Raw genomic sequence first — 12,604 nt, 5'->3', positions numbered from 1 at the left:
CGCAGACTGGTCACTTCTTCAGATGCAAATGCTTTGCCCTTTATCATTCCATGGGCTACTGAACTGGAAACATGTAACCAATGCCTAACTCCAGCCAGAAACATCTGGAAAAGAATTTTTTATTTATTTATTTATTTATGTTGTTGTTGTTGTTGCTGTTGTTGTTATATAGTTATTTATACTTCACCTTTTTTCCTGACAAAATTCAAAGCAGTTTACAAATAAAACCCACTAAAAATACAGTCATACCTCGAGTTAAATGTGCTGCGGGTTGAGTGCGTTCGAGTTGCGCTCCGCGGCAACCCGGAAGTAATAGAGCATGTTACTTCCGGGTTTCGCCGCTCGCGCATGCGCAGACGCTCAAAATGATGTCACGCGTATGCGTGAAAATGGCGACACGCAGACGCGCCGTTGCGTCTTGCGTTCCGTTTGGGATGCGAACGGGGCTCCGGAACGGATCCCGTTCGCATCCCGAGGTACCACTGTATAGAAAAATCAATCATTAAAATACAATTAAACATTGTATTTTAATGTTTTTAAAATACGAATAATTACATAAAAACAGCACAGCACCAGTCCTTTCATTATAGCAGTCAGTTCCCAAAGGCCTTTTGGAAAAGAAAGTCTTCACCTGCCAGCTGAAGGACAAATAGGAGGGAGCCAGTCTAGCTTCTCCAAAGAGGCAGTTCCAGAGTTTGGGAGCAGCCACTGAGAAGACCCTATCCCATGTCCGCACCAAGCAGGCCTGTGAGGGTAGTAGGACTGAGAAGGGCATCCCTGAAGATCTCAAAACCTGGGCAGGTTCTCATATGCAGGAATATGGTGTTTCAGATAGCTTGGACCTACATCATGTAGGGTGTTATAGGTGATAACCAGCACTTTGAATTGTGCCCAGAAACAGCTGAAATATGTATATTTTATTGCTACTTATTATTTGGCATTTTTAGTACTGTTATGTTTGAAACCCATCCGTGCTATAGACGAGTGCCTATATAAAATGAATAAATAAACATATGAGGCCAAGGTTTTTCTGCATTATATATACAGTGGTACCTCGGGTTACATACGCTTCAGGTTACATATGCTTCAGGTTACAGACTCTGCTAACCCAGAAATAGTACCTCGGGTTAAGAACTTTGCTTCAGGATGAGAACAGAAATTGTGCTCCGGCAGCGCGACAGCAGCAGGAGGCCCCATTAGCTAAAGTGGTGCTTCAGGTTAAGAACAGTTTCAGGTTAAGTACGGCCCTCCGGAATGAATTAAGTACGTAACCAGAGGTACCACTGTATAATAATGATGATGATGATGATGATGCATTTACACCCCGCCCATCTGGCTGAGTTTCCCCAGCCACTCTGGGCAGCTCCCAATCAAGTGTTAAAAACAGTACAGCGTTAAATATTAAAAACTTCCCTGAACAGGGCTGCCTTCAGATGTCTTTTAAAGATAGGATAACTGCTTATTTCCTTCACATCTGAAGGGAGGGTGTTCCACAGGGTGGGCACCACTACTGAGAAGGCCCTCTGTCTGGTTCCCTGTAACCTCACTTCTCGCAATGAGGGAACCCCCAGAAGGCCCTCGGCGCTGGATGCTAAATCTGCAATCCACAGATCTCTAGCAACTGCTGGCGCAGAGTCAGGCTCCAATGAAGGAGCCTGCTGTGGGGGCGCCTATTTGCGCCCCCTCTCAAAATTTGGCCCAAGACCACGGCACTCACAGCACCCCTCTGCTTGCTGCCCATCCCAAATTGCCCAGCTGAAGCCTTCTGAGAGGGGTAGTTGATAGCAGACCTGTTTGCTATGCTTTGCTCCTGTTGTTTGCAATCTGTAGCTCATTCCCCCCCCCCATGCAGCGGCATAGCTCAGGCCCCTGGAGCATCACGTGCGCAAGGTAAGCCACCCACTGGGCGGGGCAAGCTGGGGCAGGGCGCACTGCATCGAGCCTCACCACTGCCCCCCCAGCTGTAGGGTGGCCGAGGGAGAGGCAGCGGATGGATGCAAGCCCCATGCTGCCATTTTGGGCAGCATGGCGCTTGCAGGTGCCCGAGCCACCGTGTCACATAGCCCATAGCCATTTTGTCATCCCCTTCAGGGATGATACCCAGGCGGTCCGCACCCACTGCACCCTCCTTCATACGCCACTTGGGAAGATGCATTGGAAATATTTTACCACAGGAAAATCTAGTTATTTGAAGATCTAGATGCAAAGTTCACCAGTGAATCTAACCTTCCCTGAGGTCCATGCGCATTTGCTTCTGAGCTAGGCTTTGGATACTTATGCTGCTGCAGATCCATCTGCTTTCATTTTTGTAAGAACCATATATGGGTTTGAAGACATAAACACACAAAAGGTATCACCGAGCAGTCATTAGCACACCGCATGGCCATGATGTTGAAATGTTTCTTATTTTCATTCCCTAGTACTAAGCGTTAATGCTTCAAAAACTTTGCAACAAGAGCCTCAGACTATTAGTGTGCCAACAGGAGCCTGGAACTGCTGTAGGTTAACAAAACATGAGTCTGATGATAATCCTCACACCGAATTTCAACAGTGGAGTATTTCATGTCATAATTCCCAGTGCACAGGGATAAACCCCTTCTGAAAAGGTTAATGCAGACAACAATCTTTCCAATGTTGTGTGTTGCTGTTTGTGGTCCCCCCCCTCCACCTAATAGACCAAGCAGCACAAAGTGTGTGTGTGTGTACATACATGCACACACAATCATACAGGGAAGCTTATAGTACCAAAGCATGATTCTAGAGAAGATCAAAAGTAAATGAAAGATACCTTGACGTTTCATTTTCATATGAAACAATGGTATGGAAGAAAGTTTGCATGCTAGTTTTACAAAACTAAAAGCAGTTGACTCCCGTCACATGCGTTATTATCAGACTCTGCTAGTGATAACAGTCATCTTATTTTAAGCATAAAATCTCATTATTGAGATGTTTGGGGATTAGTGTTCTAAATCAGTTCAGAAGATGTCAGACATTTCTTTTTGAGTAAAGGTGAAGCTGTTGCCATATCCAGATTAATTTAAGATGGAGCTCAGCATTTATAACTGCTATTATTCATTTTAAACTTCAGGGGAACATCCATTAACACACATTACGGGCTTGATCTAAGAAAATTGAACTTAGATCCTATTGAAATCAATGGGGTAAGTTAGTCATTACCTAAATTCCATGGATTTCTATGAGAGCTAAATTCAATAAATTTAGCTTGCAAACCTATACACATCTGGGAATAAGTCCCATTGAACTCAACAATGCTTACTTCTGACTACAGATTAACAGACTTGCACACTTAGTCTGACTCCAACTCTGTGTGTATAGCTTAGATACGGTTTCCAAACAGACTGGGTATTGGTTTCATGCGAAGACACTTAGAATAATTTTGGCATGTTTTCTGATATGCAAACAGTGTTAGTCATAAAACTAGAATGCTGTATTTGGGGAAGTCAGCAAGCTGTGATTTTGAAACTGGCCATCCTGTGGTATTCCAGGGCATCACCAAGATGTTAACTAATACACACAGTACAGCCTTGTGAATATTTTTACATAGGGTGTGGCTGCCAAAGCAACTGCAGAGACTTAATTAAGGCACTTCCTTAGAAGGGATGAAAGGTGAAAATGCTTGCCAACAAATACAGCTCTGTCATGGACACATCGGTCAAAATGATTTGTGGATTGCTTGGCTTGTAAAAGTTTTATTGCAATGTGCTGTCCGGAAAGTCTCATGTGACTTTTTTTTTAAAGTTGATTTAAGAAATGAAAGTTATTTTATAGTTGTAAGAGCAAGTCACACTTCCTAACTGAATACTGATAATCCCCATTAAGTGAGGCAGCACACTTGTTTTAACCCATCACTCTCTTAAATTATTGTTGCTTCAGAGCCTTCAATAAGATGGTACAAACCAGTCAAAGCATTTCTGGTGGATTATTGCATTTGCAGGGGGTTGAAAGTACTTGGCCTTCAGCCTCATGTCTTACAACGTGTCTGAGGCCTCAGATAATCCTCCAGAAATACACTACCCATTGAGTTACTACTTCATTAGAGACATACTTCATCTCTGTCTGCTTTCCAAATAGCTTTCAAACATCTACTAGCTGAATGGTAAAACCACAGAAACACAGGTGTTACTGAGCACCTGTTAGAGTAAAAGAATTATAGTAAAAACAAATTGTGGAGGCCCATGAGTCTGTGGTAGTGCTAACAGCAGCAACAAATATATCTGCAAAAAGGAAGCCACATTTAATGTCTGGCTTTTTCGTTAGCTTATAAAAAGGGAAACATCAGAAACAGAATTTCTGTTTGTGCCTGAAGGTGAAGTTTCTATAGCAATTGCTACTTTTTAATAAATATGTTTGATTAAGTTATTTACACAGTGTGGGGAAAATACTACCAACTGGTAATAAATAATGATTGCTCATTTATACATAAAAAACACATCCTGATAGGCTGATTTGTCCAATCCTAATTGCATGCCTGCGCAGACAGGCACAGATCATAATTATGTAGATTCACAGACTCAGAAGTAAGTCCTAGTGAATTACATGGGGCTTACTTCCAGGTAAATGGAGTTAGGACTGTAGTGTTGCATGAAGTGCAAGCTCTCATCATAGAGTCTGTATTGCATGTGTATTTGATGTACATTATCTTGCATGTATTCTTTACTACTATCACGTATTTCCATATGTGAAAAAGACCAGACTATTATCATCCTGTACAGCAAACAGGCAGCGTGGGTGGGTATTGTTTTTGTTTGTTACTATATTATGTGTTTTTGTGTTTTTATATTGTAAACTGCCCTGTGATCCTCATATGAAGGACAGTATAGACATTTATTAAATCAGCATCCATAGTGCATGGATAGGGACTTTTAGTTCTTAGAATGAACTAGTTCAATTGAATGAAGTTCACTGAACTAGTTCAAAACTCTCTGAACTGCACGTGAAAGTAGTTCTCATAAGTGCCAGATGAATGAAAGGTGAAATAAGTTCATTTGGGGGTAGAACTCTGAATATTTTCTAGTTCATCTTCATGTTCATCCCACCCTGATACCCCCATTATAAAAGAAAGAAAAGTCATTTTGGACATATATAAAGAAAGTTAGAAAGCAAAACATGGAGCCAATGTTCTGAGGCTCATTAGGGTAGATATGGAAGTGCTGCTGTTGTTAATAATGCAGCACTGTTGTTAAGCAATTGAAGGAAGGCATGTGAGGCATTTCTTGTAATTTCCCTTCTGAAGAGTTTTATTCTCTTCCAACAGGAAGAGCTCGCAGCAAGAAGTCTCGGTCCAGGAACTAAAAGAATGTTGCCTTGTGCCAGCTGTGTGGCTAGCACAAATTAAACAGGGTAAGCCTTTTTCTAGCATGGGAATACAATTATGGGGAAAGCTTTACGTGTTGACATTTTATCCATCAGACATATTATTATTTGCATGTGGCCCCTGATTTAGTTTTGAATGATTCTGTAAAGGAAATTTTGTAACATTTATGTAAGAGACTGGGATCTACTGGTAGAACACTGGTTTGCAATACATAAACAACAGTTCCAGATTCCCATTTATTTCACAGGAGCAACAACAAAATGTCTGAATTAGGCTGTTGTGCAAGGAAAGCTTGTTGGAAGGAAACAGGAGCAGATTTTTGTGTAAAAAGACTGAGCTCAGTTGAGATAATAAAACAGTTCTGGGGCTGTGCATGTGCTCAAGAGTTCATGTCTTTTGTGTATCTCTTTGCCCTTAGCTTCCATTACTGGACCTTGAGGGCTAGTAGAAATTAAATTAGATTATGCAAGATGGAAGTCTGCCTACACTGAGTGTACTGTAATACTTGGACCAGCCATAAGTTCAATATCTATGTTCAGTCATGCAGCTCACTGTGCAACTGTGGCCAGTCATGCACTCTCAGCTTACCCTACTTCACAGGATTGTTGAGATGCAGTGGCGTAGCGTGGGTTGTCAGCACCCGGGGCAAGGCAAGTAATTTGTGCCCCCTAACCCGTGGATTTGCGCCCCCTAACCCTAACCCCCATATGTTGTGCCCGGTGCGGCCGGCCCCCCCTGCACCCCCCACGCTACGCCACTGTTGAGGTGATAAAATAAGACATTCCAATGTATGCCGCCCTGAGCTCTTGAAAAAAAGGGAGGATACAAATACAGTGGTACCTCGGGTTAAGAACTTAATTCGTTCCAGAGGTCCGTTCTTAACCTGAAGCACCACTTTAGCTAATGGGGCCTCCCGCTGCTGCCGCACCGCCGCTGCGCAATTTCTGTTCTCATCCTGAAGCAAAGTTCTTAACCCAAGGTACTATTTCTGGGTTAGCGGAGTCTGTAACCTGAAGCATATGTAACCTGAAGCGTATGTAACCCAAGGTATCACTGTAGCTGGAAGTACAATAGCAGGGATCATTCACTTAGTAACTAAAGGGTTAATTCTGTTCATAGTTAGCCACCCGGGGTGGGTGAAGTTGAAGGTATTGCCTAGCAACAATGAGTCAGAATAGCATGACCCTTACTGAGCTAATTCGTGTTCTGAATGACTGTGCAGTTCTGTGGAAGTTTCAGCCTCGTAAGTTTAGCTGTTGAATGTCTTCTGGATGTGAACAAGGCCTAACATAAAAAGACAAAAGCCCTCTGTTTATTGCTCTTCAAGTTATACAGTGTTCTTTTTCAATTTACCCAGTAAAGCATTGTTTCCCAACCAGGAGGCATATGGCCCCCCCTGGGGGACCCCATGATACCCCTAAGGGGACTACAGGTGAAAATCATGTAAACGGGGGCCACAGCACAAGGCTAGAGGGCCACAGAGGGAAGTGAGAATGTTTGTTTGTTTGTTTTTAAATCCTGATTAACTGGCTATCCGCTTGGCCAATCACAAGGGGGAGGCCACCAGGGCCTAGTGCTCCTTTTTGCCATACACATTTTTTTGGAGCAGTCTTTGTTTCTAGTGGGAGAGGGCAATTGCTATGGCCCCCATTTTGGCCAGTAGAGCCCGCAGGCCAGAACTCGCTTGTCAGGTATGTGCAGTGGTGGGGTGGCATTGGGTAGGGCTGGGTGAGCCAGAGCTGCTTGTTGCTGCCACTGGTGTTGGGCCCAGTGGCAGCCTGGGCTAACCCTGCAAGGCACAGGGTGCAATCCACACCAGCACCTAGCGGACTGGTGCCTTCAGATGTTGCCAAGGGATGCAGGGCCTGTCAGCAGCGGCAGCCCGGTTCTGCAAGGTGCAGGATGAAATCTAGCCGAGCGGGGTCTTCTGGTGTTGCTGACTTGCATCTAGTAAATAACTAAGTGTCTACTCAGAAGAAAGCCTCACTGCATTCAGTGGACCTTACTCCCAGGTAAGGATGTGTGGGGCTATAGTGTTTTATCTAGGCAGCTAGGGCTCCTCCGGATGACAAGATCTTTTTGCACCAGGTCAGTGAGGACCACTTACTTTTAAAAATTCTCCCATATATATCAAACTCCCTATGCACCTTTTGGACTGTATCTGTAGGTTTCCCCCTCTGTGACAAATTGTTGTTGTCGTTTAGTCGTGTCTGACTCTTTGTGACCCCATGGACCAGAGCACGCTAGGCACTTCTGTCTCCCACTGCCTCCCGCAGTTTAGTCAAACTCGTGCTGGTAGCAAATAACTGGGGTCAAATAAGTGCCATTTACTTTTTATAATACATGGAAGATAGATCTCCCTCAGGAGGTTCTGGACCCTCCTTCCTTGGAGGTTTCTAAGCAGAGGTTGGATGGCCATCTGTCATAGATGTTTTAGCTAAGTTTCCTACATTGCAGGGGATTGCACTAGAAAGATGATCCTTGGGGTCTCTTCCAGCTCCGTGATTCTATGCTTTTCTGCTTCAACAATATTTCATTGTGTTCCTATCATTTTATGTAATTATATTTTGTATAAATTATAAAAATTGTAAATAAAACATGTTCTATTTATAAAGAAAACATTAAAATAGCTATGCTTCTACCGGTAGGACATGGGCATAGCCAGGATTTTTGTTAGGGGGCAGAACCTCAGATTTGTATTGATTTTTACTTATTGTAAAAGGGGGCACAGGAAGGAAACAAGGTTGGAAGGGGGCCATGGTCAGAAAAAGGTTGGAAAACACTGCAGTAAAGTATTTTCAGTTTCTTTTCTCTCTGGACACCATCTATGTTGAAGTTCCTTTGCTAACACAAATGCGAAAGTTCAGTCATCAATAGTGAACTCCTACGCCTGCCTACTCAAAAGTCTTATTCAGTTCACTGAGACTTACTCCCATGTTAAGTGTGCAGCCTTATCCTGACAGTTAAAGTTAGCTTCTGACTGTGATGTTTAATTTTTTTTCAGGACAGAAAAATAGACCTCCTTGCATACATTGTGCTAGTGTAAATCACATTCCTTTAAGTACTTCTTTAGGAAGGTGCACATCACACTCTTCCACCTCCTGTTCTTTCTTAGGCTCACTTTGCATCAGCCATTCTATCCTTTGTGTTTATAATTGTTTGGCAGGCTTCCATATTTGTTGACTGTGCAGTCATCACTGCACTAGCAGTGTTTGAAGCTGCTCTTATTTATTCCTAGTGTATGATGAATTGGGCCATCTGTCTTTTATGTCCGCCCCCAACACTCCCCTGCTGGCATGTTGTCGGCGCCGCTGGGCTGTCAGCTAAGGTCAAGGGCTCACACCAAGGTCCCTGTCCTTTTCTGTCTGTTGGGGAAATAATGGCAGAGTCCTGAGGTCACCTCTTGAAACTTCACTGTGGAGCTATTAAATAATCCGAAGAATTGACAAATCATGAAAGGGATCAGAGAGTGACATGTATCATAATAAAGGCAAACAGGATAATCTGTTTCCTACACACAACTAAATGTTTAAAGAGGCACAGAGTTTTCACGTAACAGAAACAGGTTGGGTGGAGAAGAGGCTAATGTATATTTGAAAATTTCACAGAAGATTGATTTAATTGTGTTTTTAAAACAGCTGCAATTTTATGTTAGCTCAGTAACTCCCAATAATTGTCTATGGGGAATTGATAAAAACATTTTGCTCTTGTTACTTTTATCAGACACAGGATCCGCCTATATCATCCCTAACTTTAGAAAGAGAGAACTTTGGAGTTGTGAGTTGTTCACTTGGACAGAACTTCTGTGCTTGGGAGCCTCATGATGAAATTGACAAATTTGGGCTTGACTCATTCACAGACCATTTGAAGCTGTGGCAGTGATGTGGGTTTTGTTTTGTTTTTTAGTTAGGCTGCAGAGGTTTTCACCAGCACTGCCAGGAGTTAAACCAGTCACATGAAAGTTGCCTGGTGCTGTATCCACTATACAACTATACACTGAGCTGAGCCTGGATTCAAGGTCTCCTACATATGAAAACTAGATGTGATGGTATGTAAAAAGCAGAAACAGCTCCAGCTAGCGCTGGCAAGCAATGTGGATTTTTTAAAAATAGTATTGTCTACTCAGACTCTCCAGACTTACCTATCCATGTGAATGGGCCCTTGCTGTAACTCTTGAGGAAATAGGAGCTGTTTCCCAGTAAGCATTAGGAACTAGAACTACCCTGTTGCCAATACTTAACACAATCCAGTAATCAAAGTTTGTGCAGTGTGCGTGTGTGTGTGTGTGTGTGTGTGTAACCACTATTCTTTCTGCATAGACCTGCACTGGATCATGATACACAAACATAAAAGAACTATGTTAAAACTAATGCAATATGCTTCTGCTTGCAAATGGTGAGTGTGCATCAGAGGATTGAATTGTGTGTCTGTTCCAAGTTGTTAACCATTGTCTGCCCTTGGATCCAGATGCCATACTGGATGGGGCTGATGGGAGTTGGAGTCCAAAACATCTGGAGGGAACTCAGTTGGGAAATGCTGCTATGGACCCTCGTCCCACCCATTTCCTGAATTCCTCCCTTTGCTAGTTTCAGTGTTTGTGTTTCAAGAGTTTGTGTTGTAATCAATGTGTTATATCATTAAAATAATACAGTTACTCACACTACCTACTCTTCCACTGGCAGAGAACAAGTTATTATGTTGCCTGAAGCAAAGACCAATGGGGCAGCATTCTCCATCATGCCTGAGGCCAGCAAAGAGGTTAGGATGTATAGCACAGGCCATGCAACTCCCAGACCTCTGTCTTTCAGCACCTTAACATTGTCCCCTACTATCTGGTACCTGAGGCAGCTACTTCATGCTTTCGAATGGTTAGGCCAGTCAATGTTTCGGCTTATCTGAAGTGGGAAAACAGAATCAGTTTCAAGATAGGAGAAGGTTAACAACTGGAAATTGGCTATGGAATATGTTTGGATCATCACTGCACTAACAAGTGCCTGAAAGACATTTCCGGCATTAAAGTATAGAGGGATTTACAATAGAGTCTAGGATTCATATCTATATGTTGGCAGAAGATCAAAGACATAAAAATGTGAAGTATGCACAGTATGGCATTTCTATATACAGAAATTTTCTGTTTTCTTTGAAGCAGCATGGGAGATAATTAGAGGAGGTTCATCTTACGATTCCATATGTTGCAAATTACTAATTAAAAAGATGATATGTGTTCCCTGCAGTATGATGTAATTCGTTTCATCAGTTTGAACTTTCCATTATTTTCTGAACCCTCTATCCACTTGTATGTTGTAATTCTGTGCATATCTATCATATTTCATTTTGCAAGAAGTGCTTTGTAATACTCAGTCTGTTTTATACTGGCTCAGTTTGTTTGTCTATAAGGCCCATTATTTTCTACCCAGTCTCAGGAACAGGCCTTTCCTATCATCTGTTACCTGATTATTTCTTAACAGGAGATGCCAGGAACTGATGTCCATAACTCATCCTCCTTGCCACTGTGCCATGGTCCTTTCTCTAACTCTACTTTGCTCAGAAAGGACTGGACATCTCCCCTGTCCATGTTTATTTCTGCATGGGATGTTGAGCAAGTACTGGCAAGTGAGGGAGAGAGAAAATGATTTGTCTATTATTTGCTGAAAATACATTTAGTTTAAGAACTTTAGACCATATTAGTACATGGATATCCCTTCTCAGAGGAATGCATGTGCCTTCCATACCCAATTGCATATATAGCAAATACACACATATTTGTTTTGTTGTATGTACATGAAGAATGAGCCTTCTTCTCATTGCATTACCTGCAGCAGAGCAGACATATGTCACAGCCATCACTTGTGACAGTGTAAACATGTCACAAGTAGGAACATGCAACAGATTATATAGAAATTATTCCTGTCTAGGAAATTAATTTTGTGTTAAGTTTTCATAAGGGCAGTCCATTACTCCATAATTTCCATTCTATTTTTAATCTTAGTTCCAGGAATGTGTTCCCCAAACAGAAATATTTATTTACACCATAGCAGATTTACTTTAAAGAGCTGTGCTCTTTAAAAACAATTTATCTTTAAACTTCACATTTAACAATCTTCAGTAATAAATAAGAGCAATCCATCTGTACTATGATTTTACAGAAGTTGCTACATTTTCATTTTGTTGATACTTTGATCCTTCTAGTCTGCAGCTTGCAGAAAGGATGACCACCACATTAAAGGAGGGATTATTTAACTTTGAAATTTTGTATGGGATACTTGCAAGGCACAGAAATGGCAATTTCTTGCAAATTATAGTTGGATTTCTTCCCCCTTGTACAACTAGATCACAAGTCATCAACGCCTGCCAAGTCAGTGATCTGGGGTGGAGGTTAAGGACACTGCTAGTGCCTGTCTTGTTCACTTGCTACTGTCTTAGACAATCAGATTTTGGGGTGTTTTTTTTCTTTCTGCAAAGTTATTAACGCTTGACTGACAAATGTAGTCTCCAAAAATAAGGCTCTGGTTTTATTTCATTAATAAAAAGCAACAGAAGTGGTGGATTCCTAATTACCCACAGTGTCCAGTCCCTAATTACTTACAGAGTTCAAATCTTTCAAATCCCCTGAAAGATATTATTTGGCAGGAAGTTTGCCAGGTGGCAAAGTTTGCCAGGGAGAGGCATTTATCCCTGCAGCCTTTGATAAGGTGTGTGTGTGTGTGTGTGTAGTTGCCCTCAGTGTTTGTGGAATGGTAAAATTTCATTTCATATTTCCAGGCCCCAGTTAACATCATTGTTTATCAGAAGGATTGCTAGGCAGTTTAAAGACTCAGAGCCCGGGCCCGTAATACAATTCTGTATTAAATGTATATAGGGTGTCTCAACACTGCACTTGGCAATGCGCCCAGCTGCCCTGTAACCAAAACATCAGTAGCAATGGCCCTGGTAGCTAACTGTGCATTTTACCATCTTCAGCTGGTTTGCCAACTGTCAGTGGTGTAGCGTGGGGGGTGCAGGGGGGCCCGGCCGCACCGGGCGCAACATCGGGGGGGGGGGCGCTCGCACTCACAGCTCTCTGCCCCTACCTGGCTCACTCACTCTCTCTCACTGCAGTGCTGGCTGTGCGAATCCGAGCCGAGCCGCCGGGTCGCCGCCCACTGTGGAGGGGAGGGTGCCAGGCGTGCGGTGCGGAGAGAGAGCGAGGCACTATCTGGGGGAGGGACAGTGCAGCGGGGGGGGCGCAAATTACTTGCCTTGCCCCGGGTTAGGGGCGCAAATTACTTG

The 12,604-nt window shown here is 42.8% G+C and overlaps 1 protein-coding gene across 1 annotated transcript in view; it reads left to right on the top strand.

Moving 5' to 3' along the window:
- The window catches only part of LOC310678221 (uncharacterized protein), a 33,574-nt gene that overhangs the window by 7,906 nt on the left and 13,064 nt on the right, over positions 1 to 12,604 (top strand). Inside the window, exons 4-5 of the mRNA XM_083441729.1 lie at positions 5,276 to 5,361; positions 10,018 to 10,093. Coding sequence (XP_083297855.1) covers positions 5,276 to 5,361; positions 10,018 to 10,093 — 162 coding nt within the window. The remainder of the gene's footprint in view (positions 1 to 5,275; positions 5,362 to 10,017; positions 10,094 to 12,604) is intronic.

The sequence above is a fragment of the Podarcis tiliguerta genome (genome assembly GCF_965153285.1).
Source record: "Podarcis tiliguerta genome assembly, chromosome: 5".
In the NCBI taxonomy this organism is placed as follows: domain Eukaryota; kingdom Metazoa; phylum Chordata; class Lepidosauria; order Squamata; family Lacertidae; genus Podarcis; species Podarcis tiliguerta.
Note: the sequence above shows the minus strand (reverse complement) of the source record. Positions and strands in the feature narration are given on the sequence as shown.